The 16,100-nt window shown below is 64.8% G+C and overlaps 1 protein-coding gene across 1 annotated transcript; it reads left to right on the plus strand.

The window, feature by feature from the left end:
* The first annotated feature begins 5,531 nt into the window (after positions 1–5,531).
* Positions 5,532–14,891, plus strand: LFNG (LFNG O-fucosylpeptide 3-beta-N-acetylglucosaminyltransferase). Its single transcript, XM_045813386.2, has 8 exons — positions 5,532–6,193; positions 10,650–10,698; positions 11,193–11,292; positions 11,395–11,548; positions 11,640–11,725; positions 12,094–12,259; positions 12,680–12,765; positions 13,035–14,891. The coding sequence occupies exons 1-8, from the start codon at positions 5,765–5,767 to the stop codon at positions 13,099–13,101; spliced, it is 1,137 nt and encodes a 378-aa protein (XP_045669342.2). The 5' UTR covers positions 5,532–5,764; the 3' UTR covers positions 13,102–14,891.
* The last annotated feature ends 1,209 nt before the right edge of the window (positions 14,892–16,100 follow it).

The raw sequence follows: 16,100 nt of genomic DNA on the forward strand, positions 1-16,100 counted from the left end.
ACTCAACTCCCATCCCGTTGCAGAGAAGGAGCCTGGGGTCAGGGAGTGACGGAGACGAGGCCAGGACCATGCAGTGAGCAGGGCCCCCTCTGAGCCAAGACTCGGATCCCCACTACGTCCATCGGGCCAGGAGCCCCTCCTTCCACTGCCCCCAGGGTCTGGTCCCACTGACATGGGCACGGGGTCATGCCTGGGGCCTGGCAGGCACCAGAACCGCCACGCCCCACCCCGTGGCCGCAGCACAAGCTAGCCATTCTTGGCAAGACAAAGGCTGCCTGGGGTAAAGTGGGTCTGGTGTCTCCCCGGTGGGTGTCTGGCCTCTGTAGGACGTCAGTGATGTGTTCTCATGGCCAGGGCTCTGTTTCTGGGGGCTGCAAATCAGATTAGCCCAGTCTGGCCCCCGCACAGAGCCACCAGGAAGAGTTACAGCTGCCAGGCCTAGGCCTGTCTCCCTCCTGCCTCATGGCTGAGAGTCTACCCCTCCCTGACCGGTTGTGGGGCCAAGGGCATGCCTCGTCTCCTCTCTGGACCCCCATGTCCAATCTGCAAGACCAGCAGTTTGAGTGAGACCTTTAGAAGCCTTTAGGCAGTGGTGTTTGGAAACGCCCCCAGTGCAGGCACACAGTATGGTCACTGAGAACTTCTAGGGGTGTCAGCCCCTGCAACCCCCCACAGCTCTGCCCTCAGGCCGCATCCCTGTGCCAGCCCAGAGTGCAGTGGGCAGCTATGCCTCCTTACCCTGAAACCCCCATTCCCTGAGGCTGGGTGCTTGGGGGAGAGAGGCAGGGGGTACTCCTTTGAGCCTCTTATGTTCATATACCTACATCTGTCCATCCATCCACCCACCCAGTCTGTTCACCCATCCATCCATCTGTCCATCCATCCATCCATCCATCCATCCATCCATCCATCCATCCAATCTGTCCACCCACCCATCCGTCTGTCCGTCCGTCCATCCATCCACCCACCCAGTCTGTTCATCCATCCATCTGTCCATCCATCCATCCATCTGTCCATCCATCCATCCACCCAATCTGTCCATCCATCCATCTATCCATCCATCCATCCATCCATCCATCCATCCATCCATCCAGTCTGTTCACCCATCCTTCTAGCCATCTGTCCATCCATCCATCCACCCACCCACCCAATCTGTCCATCCATCCATCTATGACCTAACAAATGTTTCTTAAGTACCTAATACATGCCATGTACTGTTCTAAGCACTGGGGCACAGCCCCAAATGGCACAGTGTTTCTGCCCTTATGTAGCCAGCATCCAGCACCTTCCCAGGCATCCACAGACATCGCTCTTTTTGTCTTTCCATCCATCGACCGGTCCATTCCCTTACTCCTCCGTTCAGCCAGTGTTTACTGAGCACCTACTTTGGGGCAGCCAGTGACAAGGATCACAATGTGACCCCTGTCCTCACAGAGCCCCCAGGCTCGCTGGGGAGGCAGGCAGGGAAATGGGCAGTTATAATCTCATGCGGTCAGTACGAGGATGGGGGCGGATACCACAGGGGCTAGGGGAGGACTTCCTGGAAGAGGTAGCACTTAGCTGGCCTTGAAGGGTATCCCCTGAAGCCTTACTCAGCCACCTAGGCCAAGGCCCGTAGCCACTCCGACCATGCCAGGCCCCGGGGTTCAGGCCGAACGGCCAGGCTGCCAGTGGTCGATCCACGCCTGCAGAGTACCAGCCGGGAGTGGGTAGGGCAGGGAAGGTGGCAGCCACGCCCGATTACAAAGTCAAGCAAAATCCTGAGCTCCACAGAGAGAGGGAACTGGCCCAAAACCACACAGTGCGTGGCCTGGGGGTGAGTGGGTCCGGGCAGAGCTGGTGTGCAGGCGGGCCGGGCCGGGGGCTCCATTCCCAGCTGTGGGCTGTCTGTTCTTTTCGTGGGGGCAGCGCCCACCCAGCTGCAGTAATGGGAATCAGCTGCCACCGCGGGCTGTGCCCTCTCCCTCCTGCCGTGGAGCCGGCTGCCCTGGGCTCCTGAGCCAACCCCTCTTCGTTACCTCGCCTCCTGCCAGCAGGACTCTTCGTCCAGAAGCTTCTGGGCCCCGTGGCCACACCACTCATTGCCTGTGAGGGGGCCTGCAGGCACCCTGGCATCTAGGAGGCTCCCTTTCTGCCAGGTAGCCTCTCATGCCCTCCGGAGGGGCTGCGCGAGGCCCGGCACTTCCTGCCACCAGCTCACAGACGCAGAGCCTTCTGTCTCTGGGCTCCGCCGCTGGGTTGGAGAAGGCTTGCTCCAGGGACATGGGACAGGCCTGCCTTGGACAACTTCCTGAGAGTTAACGGGTCACCAGTTGTGTCTCCTGGATCTGACAATCCAGACGAAGCCAGTCCCAGAGTTCCCAGGAGCCTGTGGAGAAGAAGCTTCCAGAACCTGGTAGGATCGACTGCATCCATGGGAGGCCCCAGGCTGAGCCCCGGCAGGGAAAGCAGGCTTGACCTCAAGTGGGGGCACCATACTGCCTACGAGCCTGTTGGGGGGGCAGAGTAGAGCCCCACGGGGCCTCGTGGTCATGCAGGCCCCCTTTCCTTGGCCACCTCTCTGTACACCTTTAATGGACAGCTCTGAAGTGTCCAGCCCCCTGCTGCCCAGGAGCCCCACAGACCCATGTCCCTGCACAGAGGGTCAGGCTGCCTGCTTGGCTGAAAAGGCAAGTGGACGGTACTGTTATCCTCATGCCCTGGGAGGAAAACTGAGGTTCAGAGCAGGAACATGGCAGGTTCGGGGTCTTGGAGCTGCAAGGGGGCCCCTCTGGGTTGCAAGGCAACCAGTCTGGCTCCAGAGGGGTCCCCAGTCCCTGGGCTGTGCTCAGGCCTGCCTGCAGCCTCTACTCCCAGCCCCCTTCCCCAGGACCCTAAGGCCCCAAAGGACCTCCTGGCCACCTGGTCAGCCCTCTCCATGCCCTGTCGGACTCCCCATTTCCTGTCCTGAGCCCAGCATCTCCCCTTCCCCCACGGATGCCTTGGCTGTTTGGCTCAGTGGGTTCCCGGTGGGAGCCTTTGGGCCTAGGGCAAGGGCAGGGGAGGAGAGCGCCTCAGGCTGGGGAAGGGGGCGGGGGTAGCTCGCCGGCCACCCCCTTACAGTTTTTAGACCTCAAGGAGTCACCACGAAATTCCATTCTCCTGACAGCAAAGAAACTGAATCACTCTTGCCAAAGCCCACGGCCCCCACAAGAACGCTAGAAGGCTTTGTCCTGCTGTTCCCAGACAGGCAGCCGCAGCCGGGGGGGGGGGGGTGGCCACTCCCCGAGCCTGGCTGCAGACAGGCGCAGGAAAGCCCCCGCCAGGCTGGACCTGTCCCTCTCTGTGCAGTTGCTCCCTCTCCTCGCTCCCCACGTCCACTGAACTTCACCTTGCTTTCTGTATAATGGGCTCGCTGCTCGCGGGGGGGGTCTGGTGTGTCAGAGGGTCCTGTAGCAGGACACATTTCCGAGAAAGCAGGGAGTACCATCCCCTCGGCAGGGCCTTGTCGGGTGGGAGTGTGGGGCACCACGGCGACTGTGCTGCTCCCCCTCGACCCCTTAGAGAACACTCAGCATCTAGAGGGTACCAAGGATGGATGCCACTGACCTGAATCCCAGGTATGGGCACAGCTCATGCAAAGATTTGGGGGCTCAGTGGTGCTTGGGCCGTTGGGGAATGGGGAGGATGGCAGGGTTCAGCGAGAAATGGGGCTGGGAATAAGTAGACACCAGGCCAGGATTTGAGCTCAGAGGCAATGCGGAGCCCTTGAAGATTCTGTGGGGCACCTGGTTGTGCTTGTGCGTGTTGGGGGGGGGGGTATGATTAGCGGTCTGGTTCCTGAGGGCAGAACAGATGGAGCAGGGAGACGGCGGACAGGGAGACCAGGGTGGAGACTGCCCAAGAGGTCCAGAGGAGAGATGAAGGTGGTGGAGGGGACTCCTGCTCAAAATAGCCCCGATTTGGGATGGATGGGAGTTGGTGGTGGGGCAAGGGACACGGGGACTTCAGATGTGAGGCTGGGCTGGCGCTCGGGGGGGAGGGGGACTGTTTTGGGGCAGCCCTGCCCATCCCCACCTCTGCAGCTGCCTGGAGGCTCCAAGGCTGGGCTCTGGCTGGTGGGGGAGGGGTTTATGGCAGGAGGTGACACCACGGGAGACTTGTCACTTGGGCACGGCCAGCGCCATCTGCTCAGGCATCTGCCTGCCTGAGGTGGCGCCTGCTAATTACCTGGGCTGGGGGGCAGGAAGAGGCCTGGGAACCACTAGCTCCCATCACACCCCGTGTCAGAGGGGCTGGGGTACGGCCCCAGGACCCTAAGAGCAAATGGGCCACAGCCCCGCCCCCTCCGCTGTGGGCGGGACAGACATTTCCCCAGTAAATCCTCACAGAGCACCTACTACGTGCCAGTCCCGTTCTGCCCTTGACATTCGGGCGCAGGAAGGGGGACCCACTGCAGGCAGAGGGCTAAGCGCTGTGCGGATAACTGGCCAGTAGGCAGAGTGAGCGCTAAATGGGACGCGGGGCCCTGGTGGTCGCAGAGGGCCTCCGAGGAGGGGATGTCAGAACCGAGAGGGAGGGGAAGGAGGCGCAGCCAAGCGGAGAGCCGCCCCCAGCTGCGCTTCCGGAAGATGCCGAGGGCAGGGAGCTCGGACCCTGGTCCCGCGCCAGGGGGCCCCTGGCCACTTCCGGGCCCCTCGCCCCTCACCCCTCACCCTCAGCACCGGCTGCTGGCGCGCATTCCTGCCGCCCCTGCTCGTGCGGTGGGCCGGCCCGGCCCGTGGGAAGGCCTGGGGGTGGGGGCCGCCGTGTGCCGGGGAGGCGGGGCGGGGGCACAGCTGGGCCGCATCTGGCCTGAGCGTAGAGCGACCAAATGGGACAGAAAGCAGCCTTTCATCCCGCGAGGGGCGGGGCGACCTCAGTTTCTTCTCGCCACGGGGCGCCCGGAGGATTTCGGGGACCAGCTCGCCACCCCCGCCGCGGGGCTGGGATTCGAGGAAATTTGCTCAGGGCGGGGGGTGGGGAGGAGAGCGCTGAAGGTGGAATTTAATACAGGTGCTTTCTCGGTGGAAACACGTGTCCCTGCCCGTGGCTCGGGGTGCTCAACTCCTCCTCAGTATTAATCAGCGCAGCCTTAGACCGAGCGCTCAGGTGCACCTAGGCACCGTCCCCTATTCTTGGCACGCACCACCCCAAGGGGAGGACGCCGGGCTCGGGGAGGGGCGCGCACAGCGAGGAAGGGGGGACGTCTCCTGCGGGGCTGCGGAGCCCGAAGCCCCTGGGCCAGAACCCCGGTCACCACGCTGAGGGCGCGCCCTTCCGCGTGCCAGACGCCCCGTGCGGCCCCCGCCGGCGCTGGCCAGCCTGGTTTCCCCTTCGGGGCCACCGGGGCGGGCCGGGCCCAAAGCCCCACGCCCCTCGGCCGCCCGCGGGGGACGACCTGGGCGGGGCGGGGCGTGCACGTGCTCACAGGGGGCGGGGGCGGCGGCGCTCTCGGGGCCTTTCCCAGACCCCCGCCGCGGCCCCACGTGGGCGCTGCGAGTCTCGGGGGGCGACCGGCGCAAGGTCCCGCCCCAGGACCCGGGAGCCAGTGAGCGCGCGGCCGGGGCGGGGCCTCGCGGAGGGCCACGCCCCCAGGGGGGCGGAGTCCGGCGTGGAGCTTTAAGAGCGTGGGGCGCGGGCCGTGGACAGCTGAAATCGCGGCGGCTCTCGGGATCTTCGGCGCCGGTGTGCGGGGCAGGGCAGGGCGCACCGGGCAGGGCGCGCCGGGGGCCGCCACCCCACCATGCTCAAGCGCTGCGGCCGACGCCTGCTGCTGGCGCTGGCGGGCGCGCTGCTCGCCTGCCTGCTGGTGCTCACGGCCGACCCGCCGCCGCCCCCGGTGCCCGCCGAGCGTGGCCGGCGCGCGCTGCGCAGCCTGGCGGGTCCCGCGGGGGCGGCCCCGGCGCCCGGGCTGGAGGCGGCGGCTGCGCCCGCTGCGCTCTCCCAAGAGGTGCACAGTCTGTCCGAGTACTTCAGTTTGCTGACCCGCGCGCGCAGAGACGCGGGCCCACCGCCCGGGGGCGCCCCCCGCCCCGCCGACGGCCACCCGCAGCCCCCGGCTGAGTCGCTGGCGCCCCACGACGTCTTCATCGCGGTCAAGACCACCAGAAAGTTTCACCGCGCGCGCCTCGACCTGCTGCTGGAGACCTGGATCTCCCGCCACAAGGAGATGGTGAGCCCCCACGGCCTGGGCGGGGTAGGGGGATGCCGTCTTGTGCAGCCCGTGGCAGTATCCGATGGGCGCCAGCCTGCACTTCTGTCCAGCTACCGGGAATATCTGGGGGTAGCGACGCCAGTCCATCCCTTTCCAGCCCAGTCTGCCTGATGGGGTCACTCTCCCCATTGGGTTGTGAAAGTGTCAGAGGGGGACCCGACCTCAACCAACTTCCAGAGCCCTGGATGGTGTGCATTGACCCTACAGCAGCTGCCATCGCTTGGGGTTGGTGCTCTGTGATTTATCTTAACGCTCCCCTCGAATATTGGAGTGCATTAGTCAGATGCTGTTGTCCCCAAATCTCCCCAAGGCAGATTCTTCGTGGGGCATCCCCTTGGGCTCAGACCCTACCCTGGGAAGGAAGACTTTTTCTTGCGTGTTGGAGCTGGGGGGAGATTAGAACCCCCAGCATAAGCCTGGTCCCCTCCCTCGTCCGAGTCTTTGCTGTGGGATGGGGGACAAGTCGTTGTTAAAGGTAATATGGAGTTGGGGTGTGCGTTGGTGAGCCCTGGAGAATCCATCTCCAAAGAGAGCACTGGGTCTTGGGGGTCTGTGCAGACCCTGTCCCCACAGCACAGGAGTCCTTGGAACTTGGGACCTTGTGCTTACTGCACCCTCTCGAGCCTGGCTTCCTACACATAATAAAGACACACCCCACTTTGAAAATCGCCCTCGAGGCTGCAGCAGAACGGTTGGGTTGGGGCGGGACAGGGCTTTGCCAGGGGAGGGCCGTGTGAGCACAGCCCTGGGCGGGGGGATTCAAGGGACTAAGTGGGCATTTGGGGTGAAGCTGAGGGACCCTTGACCGGGGTGAGGGCTCAGAGAGGACCCCACATCTCTTCCTCCCTGTTCAAACCTCAAGGCTTGGATCTTCTGGTGTAGCCGAGCCCTGTTTTGGGACAGGGTTCTGGTGAGGTCATGATGGGGGCCGGGGGTGTGGGGAAGGGCTCTTTCTGGTTCCAGTGTGGGCAGGGGGCCCTGGGAGCCCCGTGGCAGCCTCCTGGGAAAGCAGCATCCCCTTTCCCAGGGGCTCAGTGAGCCGGCGGGAGGGGGCGGCGGGGGCCCTGGGTTTTGTTTGGCCGCCGGGCCGTTAGGATTCCCAGCGCCCGGCGGCTCTCACGCCGGCCGCTTGGGCAAGGTAACAAAGCCCCTTTCTCCAGCGGAGAAAGGCGTCCGGCCTCTTGTGCGCCGCTCCGTGCTCCATGGGAACCGCCACTGGCGTGCTGGCCACTCAGGTTGCCTGGCGATGAGGGGGCCGACGGGCCCCCCCATCCCTGACTGACAGCCCTTGTGGGGCGCCATCCCTGAGCCAAGCACCCTGCCCCCCAGGACTCTGCCTCCCTGCTGGGTGACCTTTGGCACCCACCGGGCTGCCGACCGCGCAGAGCACCTCTTATCTTGGACTTTGGGGCTTTCTCCAGCAAAGGCGACGTGGTTGAGGGGTCTTGGGTGCCAGTCCCAGCCGAGGTGGGTAATCTTGGGCAAGACCTGAGGCCTTTCTGACCCTCAGTCCCCTCTTCCCTGGAAGAGGGCTGGCAAAACCTGGAGGTGGAGGGAATGAGCCCAACAGTTACGCGGGGTCGGGGTGGGGGCCGTCACTCCCCTGGACCTCCAGGCCCCCGTTGAGGGCCACTCAGGTTTCCTCCTTGCCAGCTGAACCCACCCAGGAGAGGCTGCGTCTGCCCCCAGCATCAGGTCATGTGTCACAGCAAGCCAGAGCGCTCCCGTCGCGGCATGGGGGAGGGGGTCCTTGAAACTATCGCGACTGAGGCCCCTCCTCTCCCAGTCCTGTGCACGGTGATTCAGACCGGGTCTGATGGGGGAGATGCAGAGAAGTCAGGGCTTTGGTGGGGGAAACCCAGAGAGTCTGTGCAAGCCAAGAGTGGGCATCTGACCACGTGGAGGGTTGGGGGACTTCCTGGAGGAGGTGCCATTTGAGCTAGACTGATAGCACAAGCAAGGAGCATGTGTAAGAAACTTCTAGCAATTGGAGTGATGGGGGAAGGGGAGAGAAGGCGGGGGGGGGGGGGGTTGGGGACAGGGCTTGGTCTGCAGGGGCCACACTGTGACAGTCCTCAAAGTCCAGGATGAGGGGCTGGACCTTTGGCCCCCACGTTCCTCCCCCACCCCTCCCCAGCGTGGGCCAGGCTGCGGCGGCTGCCACCACAGCGGCCACAATTGCTGGGGGGAGAGCTTGGCATCCTGTGTTTCTTTGAATCGCAGCTCCAGGAACAATGCCGCTTCCTGTGGGTGTCCCCCCCGCCCGCTCTGGGCCAGCCCTGCCGCCCTTGCTGCCCTGCTCTTCCTCCTCCAGCCCCATCGTTGGGGAAGTGGGGAGGAGGCCTGGGGGGTGGGGTCACAGTCCCCGGAAGGCACTTGGGGCTAGACTAGCACCATGTCTGCCCCAGGGTATGACCACAGGCTGGAGGCTGCCCCTCTCTGGTCCTCAGTGTCCCCACTGTGCACTCAGGTAGTAACGGTGCCCACCTCTCAGGGCTGTTAGGGAGACCAAAGAAGGGAGTCAGTCTCAGTGCTTTGTTCTGGGTACAGGTGAGCTCTTGTTATGCCCATTTAACAGAGGGGGATACTGAGGCTCCGAACCGCCAGGCAGCCTGTCGCCTCCTCTGCTGGTTGCTCTGATGTAGGGAGACGGGAGGTCTGGCACCCTCACAGCCCCACAGCCCCACCCTCCCTTGTACTCCTCTCCAGGCCGCCCGCCTTGCTCTCCCCCCAGCTGAACAAAGGTGACTTTAATCTCCGTAGCCTTGGGCTGGGTTTTTAGGGCACCAGCAAAGCGCGGGAGAACAGGCCTCGCTTGATCTCATTAAGAAAGCATTTTCCTTTTAATCCAGCGACGGCAGTGGCGCGTCTGCACTGGCCGGCCTCAGCCTCCCACAGCATTCCTGGGCTGCGATGCTGGGGAGTGGGTGGGGGGCTGGGTGCGAGTCTGTGCGTGCGGGCTGCCTTGGGGTGCCTGTATGGAGAGGGTGTCTGCGGGGCCTGCCCCTTCCCCAGCTCTGAGCCTGTGATCAGCAGCTTGTGTATGCGCCCCGCTCTGGGGTCGGGCTGGGCAAGGAGCTGGGGCTGCCCAGAAGAGGGTGGGGGCCCCAGGTGTGTCTCCCAGGTTCCTAGATAGGTACTGTGCTCCGGGCTTGCACGTGCTAGAGCCTCCCTTGGACCCATAAAAGGAAACTGAGGTCTGGTGGGCATGGAGGTGGGGGGTCTCCTGCTGCCGGTGCTCAGAGCACCTGCCCCCACCAGGCCTCAGGCTTTGCATTCAGCCATGCCTGGGTGCGCTGGGCGGCACGCGCTGGGCGGGCCAGGCAGAGGAAGGAACATTCCTCCCCGTGTGCTGACGGGCCCAGGCGGGTGCCGGCAGCTCCTGGCCCCGCCTCGCTGCCCCCTCCACTTCCTCGGAGCGATCCTGGCAGGGGTGGCCCTGTGCTGGCGCAGGTAGAGCCTTGATGTGGCCTTGGGCAAGGCCTGTCTGCCAGCCTGGATTTCCTTGCCTGCGCGGTGTGTGTGGGGGGGTGCCGGGCCCCATGGGTGCTGGGGGTAGTGATCTGCGGGCTGGGGCACCTGCGGTTTCCCGCCTCAACCCTCCTGACCACCAGCGCCTCCAGAGAACAGCGGTGCCTTCTGAGGCTCAGAGAAGGTGACCTGCCCGTCTAGTCACGGCGCCTGGGGTGTGGGGGGGCTGGGGTTGAAGGCCCAGCCCCGAGGACTGCAGTGCTGAGGCCGCACCCCTGCCCGTCGGACCTCTCGCCCAGCCCGGCCCAGTTAACCAGGCCAGCTGTATGGTAATGGGCAGCGCGGCCACTCCCGCTTAACGCGGCCGAGTTAAGGCCAGCCCGGCGCCCCTCGCGCGCGGCCCAGGACAAAGCTGGCGGACAATGCCTGGTGATTCATCCTCCCTCCGGGCCCTTTGTCCGCCAGGGCTTGGCAGCCGCCCAGCAGAGGCCTTTGTCCCTGACTGATTGAGACTTGGCTTCCCAAAGCCGACCTCCTCCGCCTGTCCCCCCCCACGGCCCTCTGCCCCCTCCTGCCGGCTGGGCGCTGTGTCAATAAGGGTGTGTGCCCCTCCAGGTGTGCGGGGCGGACGGGGAGCCGGTTACCTGGTAGGTGGGCGTGGCGCCCCACCTGGCTCGTGCCGGCACAGCCGCCCTGCGACCTTGGGCCCAGCTGTCGACTTGGGGGTGGGGTCTGCAGGAGTCCCGGCCCCGCTTCTACTTAGGCTGGGCACTTGAGACCCACTCCGTGCACGTGGGGAAACTGAGGCCCACGAAAGGGTGGAGAGTGGGCGTGACTGAGCTGTAGCTGTTGAAGCCTGAGGGTGCCCAGCCCTGCACCCCCTCAGTGGCCCGGGGCTGGGGGACGCAGAGCCGCCTGTTCAAGGCCACGTTTCTCCTTCCAGACGTTCATTTTCACCGACGGGGACGATGAAGCCCTGGCCAGGCGCACGGGTGAGCCCTGGACTTGGGGAGGCGGGGGTGGGGCTCCACTCCTGGGAGGAACTGACCCCTCCCCCTCCTCCCTCCCCTTCGGAGAGGTCACGGAGGCCATGGGCCAGAGAGGGCAGTTTACTCAACTGGTTTGCTCAGTGCCCCGCCCCACCACTGGGGGGACACCCAATTCTCATGCAAATAAGGTCCTTTCAGCTCCCGGGGCCCTTTGAGCTGATGTGGCGGCAACAGGTGGCCGGTGCTGGGAAAAAGCCGCCTGAATGGGCAGGGGCGGGCCGGGGTTGCCCTGGAGGGGGTTGGGCTGGGGGAGGCGTGATCACCGGGCCCTGAGCCCTGTGCTGGGGAGGGGGCTGAGGGAGGAGGCCTCGGCGGGAGGCAGCTTGAACCCAGGGCGCCTGGGACGGTCACCCGCTCCATCCTGCTCTGCTCTCACGGGCCGGCTGACCCCTCTGAGCCAGCGCGGACCTGCCTACAGCCCCCTCCCTTGCTCACAGGCAACGTGGTCAACACCAACTGCTCGGCCGCGCACAGCCGCCAGGCGTTGTCCTGCAAGATGGCCGTGGAGTATGACCACTTCATCGAATCTGGGAGGAAGTGAGTGTTGGCCTTTGGCTGCGGCCCAAGGAGCGAGCCCCCCCCCCCAGGTCCCCGCCCTGGCGGTCTGCACCCCTTGACGCCCTCCCCGCTTCTCTGCAGGTGGTTCTGCCACGTGGACGACGACAACTACGTGAACGTCAGGGCTTTGCTGCGGCTGCTGGCCAGCTACCCGCACACGCAGGACGTGTACATCGGCAAGCCCAGCCTGGACAGGCCTATCCAGGCCACGGAGAGGGTCAGCGAGAACAAGATGGTGAGTGTGCCGCCCTCGTGCGCCGGAGCCCGGTGGGAGGAGACCAAAGGGCTCCCCAGGGCCTGGGTCTCACCTCGCTCCCCTCCCGCAGCGCCCTGTCCACTTCTGGTTTGCCACTGGCGGGGCTGGCTTCTGCATCAGCCGTGGGCTGGCCCTGAAGATGAGCCCGTGGGCCAGGTGAGTGCCCTTGGGACACGGGTGAGCCTGCCCTGGGTCCCAAGGTCTTCCCAGCAGTGGGTGTCCCCAGCCTCACACGCACAGGCGGGGAGTCATGATCCCCCCCCCACCACTGGTCACTTCCTTCCTGCCAGACCCCGCTACCATGGGACTCCTCTCTGCACCCACCTGGTAACCCTCAGTGATCAGACCGGTTCAGGGGAGGGTGCTGCACGGGGGCTGTGGGGGGTGGGGTGGGGCAGAGCTGCTGGCCTGCCAGCCGGTACCCAGCAGTGGCCTGCGTGCTGCCCCGCAGGGGGCAATGTTCCCCTCCTTTGTCCCGGGCTGGGTTCTGCCTGGCTCACGGGCCCGGCCCTCTCCTCCTGCAGCGGGGGCCACTTCATGAGCACAGCCGAGCGCATCCGGCTGCCGGACGACTGCACCATTGGCTACATCGTGGAGGCCCTGCTGGGCGTGCCCCTCATCCGCAGCGGGCTCTTCCATTCCCACCTGGAGAACCTGCAGCAGGTGCCCGCCTCCGAGCTCCATGAGCAGGTACGCGTCCCCGGCCAGGGCAGGAAGGGGAAAATCCGACAGAGGAGGAACGAAGCGGTGTGGGGGCAGGCTGGAGTCACTGTCTTCAGCAGTCAGGAAAGGCCCCACTGTTGGCACTCCTCGGACACCTCCCCCCGCCCCCAGGACCCTGCTCCGATCCTGGGCTACTCTGTGCCATGAGGGCTCTCCTGGCCCCGACTGGTGACTCCGCTAGCCTTCGCTGAAGCCCTAGACTTCATTCCTGGGTTGTGCGGAACAGGTGGGGTGTGGTACAGTGGGACTCACAGGCCTGCCTTCTTGGTCCAAGGGAGAGCGGAAGGCAAGGCTGTCCCCTTGCACGGAGCCACATGGGCAGCCGTGGACAGGGCCGGGGGCATGGGGGCCTCTCCTGGTCTCACCTGACCCCCCCCGCCCCCGCAGGTGACCCTCAGCTACGGCATGTTTGAGAGTAAGCGGAATGCCATCCTCGTGAAGGGGCCCTTCTCAGTGGAGGCTGACCCGTCCAGGTGAGGAAGCAGGTCCAGATAGAGGCTGGGTCTTACATCTGGTTCCCTGGGGGGCTCTGCTGGGGCTGGAGGGGTGCCCTGGAAAGTCCGCTGGGGCTGGAGGAATGCCCTGGGGGGGCTCTGCTGGGGCTGGAGGGGTGCCCTGGGAGGTCTGCTGGGGCTGGTACGCTGAAACAGTAGGACCAGGGCCCCTCTGCTTCTGTGGGTCTGAAGGTGGGTGCTTAGCACACCCTCCCCACACAGACCAGCCCCCGACTCTGTCCCCACAGGTTTCGCTCCATCCACTGCCACCTGTACCCGGACACACCGTGGTGTCCCCACACCGCCGTCTTCTAGCAGCCGTGGTTGAGACCCCGTCCTTGGGCACCCCTGGTATCCAAAGGGCCCGGGGACCCGTGTTGTGCACCCTGGCCCTGGCATTCAAGGCTCCCCCAGGGCTGTGCCTGCGTGTGTGTGTGCCGCGTGCCCGTCGTGGAGCGGGCTGCTGGGCAGTTCTGTTCTGCCAAGGAGCAGGCAAAAGTGCCGCTTGTCTGCCCCGTGGGGCCGCAGTCTCCACAGCCCCCTCCCAGAAGGATGGGCATCAGAGGTCACTCTGAGGACACTTTTATTTCGGGTCTTTCGGCAGCATGGAGCGCAGGGGCTGCGCGGCAGGGATACGCAGGTGCCTTCCCCTTCCTGTCAGGTTCAGGCTCCGTGCCAGGGGGCACCTGCCCCCTGAGATCCTGACCCCTGCCTCGGTGCCCCCCGGACAGCTGAGCCATGGTCACTGCAAGGAAGCTGGGTTTGGGAGGAGTGGCCCTAGCGGCCCTGGGGCTAGGGGCCTAGGGGCTCCCCTCCCGCCCATTCCCATTCCGGGTGGGGAGTCTTTCTAGCCCTCATGGATGTCGTCTCTTTGTCTCCCCCTTGGGGAGACAGAGCTGAGCCTTTTATCTCCTCTCCGAAGTGGAGAGAAAGTCGCCCATAGTGGGCGTGCCTGTAAATATCTGTGACAGTATTTTTTACTGTGCTTGTTTTTCATACGGGGGTGGGTAACAGGTAGGGTGTTTTTGTCTTTGTTTTTCAGGGGGTGGGGTGGGTGTTATTCTATCTTTTCTGTGGATCAGAAAAAGCAGAAGCCAAACTTGAGATAATCATTGTTCCAACTGATGGGAACGTCTACCACTGCATGTATTTATAAGTCCGGGCCCCCCGCCGGTCTGTGCCCCCCTCCCCCGCCCCGCACAGTACCTGTCTGCCGCAGGCCCAGCTTGGCCCACCGGCCGTGGGGTGGTTTTGTCTTCTCTTTTTCTTCCTGCAAAGACAGAGCTAGGAAAGCGACCAATAATGGAAAAGTTCTCAGGGAATTGAAGTGTGGTTGCTATGGTGACGTCCTTTGCTGTGAATAAAGGTGCTCTTTGGGGCAATCTGGGGGGTCCTGGTCTTGCCTGAAGTTGGGCCTGAGCCACAGGTCTGAGGGGGCTCCAGGGGCCCGGGGCCTGTTTGTGCTCCTGAGGGGGAGTGCATAGGTGGGAATCCGAATAGCCACAGGCAGGTGCCCGAGAGGCACGGCCAGCCCGCAGCCCCAGGGAGGTGGTCGGGGGTGGCTGGGTGGACAGGTCTGACCCAGAGCAGCGGCCCATAGGCTCTGTGGCTCCAGCCTGTGTGGGCCTGGCTCTGGAGGCTGCAGGGAGTCTAGCCGTCCCCGCAGGAGGGATGGGGGCTCACGGTGGCCTAGATCTGGACCTTCTCATCTGGCTTTGTCCCCATCACAAACCCACAGAGGGCCTATTCTTGTTCCATTTTGCACATGACAAAACTAAGGCTCGGTGACAGCCACGGTCAGGCAGTGGGGCTGATGGGGGTGGTAAAGAGCTCAAACTCAGAGGCCTGGGGGTGGTGGGTCCTGGCTTCCCCTTGTGCTGGGGACCCTACACTCGACCTCTCCTCTGTGAAGGGGCTCCATGCCTGGACTGGTCCCGGAGCTGGGCCCCCGGGCCCCACAGACAGGCCCCAGGAGGCTGGGGAGGATTCACACTGACCTTGTTTTCTGCCTGCTCCCCGCTGCTCTTTCTTCCTCAAATGCAGGGGTGGGTAGGGGCTGCTGCAGCCTCAGCTGGGGAAGTCCCTCCCCGCAATGGGGGGGGGGCGCAGGCACTCCCTCTTCCTCATGCGGAGCCCCCGCCGCCCCCCTGCGGAGCCCGCTCTGCAGCTCCAGGTTCCCTGGGACCTCCACGCCGGCCGGCCGCTCAGCTCCACCCTTAGCCTTCTCCACACCTCAGAGTAAAGACACACGTTTGAAAAGTGCCTCCTTCCCACCCCTGACCTGCCAGGGACGTGATGCCAGTCCCATCCCCACTAGCCCCGTGCTCACATACTCAGCACTCCCAATGGAGCGTGTGGCCAGGGAGGGCCCCCCCAACCCTTGCTGGTGGCTCCTCCGGCCTCAGGGCAACTGGCCGGGGCCTGACCCCACCTTGGCCTCCTGTAGCCCTGAGTCAGCGAGTGTGGTTTGCCGAAGGGCTGGGAGGGAGCAGCTGCCCGGCGGGGGGGGGGGGCGGTGTAGAGGAGGAACCCTCAGCATCGCAGGCTGATCTCTGTCCAGAGGGCACCCCTCGGTACCACGTCTCACCGGGTGGTACAAAGGCCATCCTCAAGGACACGCTGAGGAAAGGGAGCTGCTGGGGGGGCACCACCTGCGGGCAGAGGCCGTGGGCCTCCTTCCCGCCCACCCGGGGGAGCCAGGCCCCGGGGCACACGTGTGGCCGTGCGGGCCCTGGGGGGGGGGGGGACAGGTGCGGTCTGTCCCAGAGCTGGGGACTCACCTGGTCGCCACAGCTGCTCCAAACTTCCCCGTGTGGGGAGGCGGCCCAGGCCCTCGGAGCCGTGGCCTTCACCTGAGAATGGGGATAAGTGAGTCCCCAGGGCTCTGGATCCGGGAGGCGTCCCACAGGGGCACAAGCACCGGGGCCCTTCCCTCTTCTGGAGGAGAAGCGGAGGGAGGGAGGCAGGGAGGGAAGTTCCTCCTCAGAAGGGGAAGCAGGTCCAGGAGGGGCCTTACAGGAACCGGGCAGCCTGATTTCTGGGGTGTGAGGAAGGGGCCCTCCCCCGAGATGAGTCACAGAGCAGAAGCGTTGACCTCGCTTCTCCCCTAGGGCAGGACTGACGGGTGTCATGCTCCCCCCTTCCCTCCCCACTGGGCTAGTGGCTGGCCCCAGGGGCTGCCCGGCCCCCAAACTGCCCACGCTTGTGGGCTCCAAGATAAGTAACACTGCAACTGCTGGGGCTGCTGGGGGCCCCCTCCTCCAGCTTCCGTGCTGCCCCAGGGGCAGCGTGCGGATCCAGATCCAGGTCCCAGT

The sequence above is a fragment of the Ursus americanus genome, chromosome 2 (assembly GCF_024610735.1).
Source record: "Ursus americanus isolate L20-20 chromosome 2, mUrsAme1.1.p, whole genome shotgun sequence".
NCBI lineage: Eukaryota > Metazoa > Chordata > Mammalia > Carnivora > Ursidae > Ursus > Ursus americanus.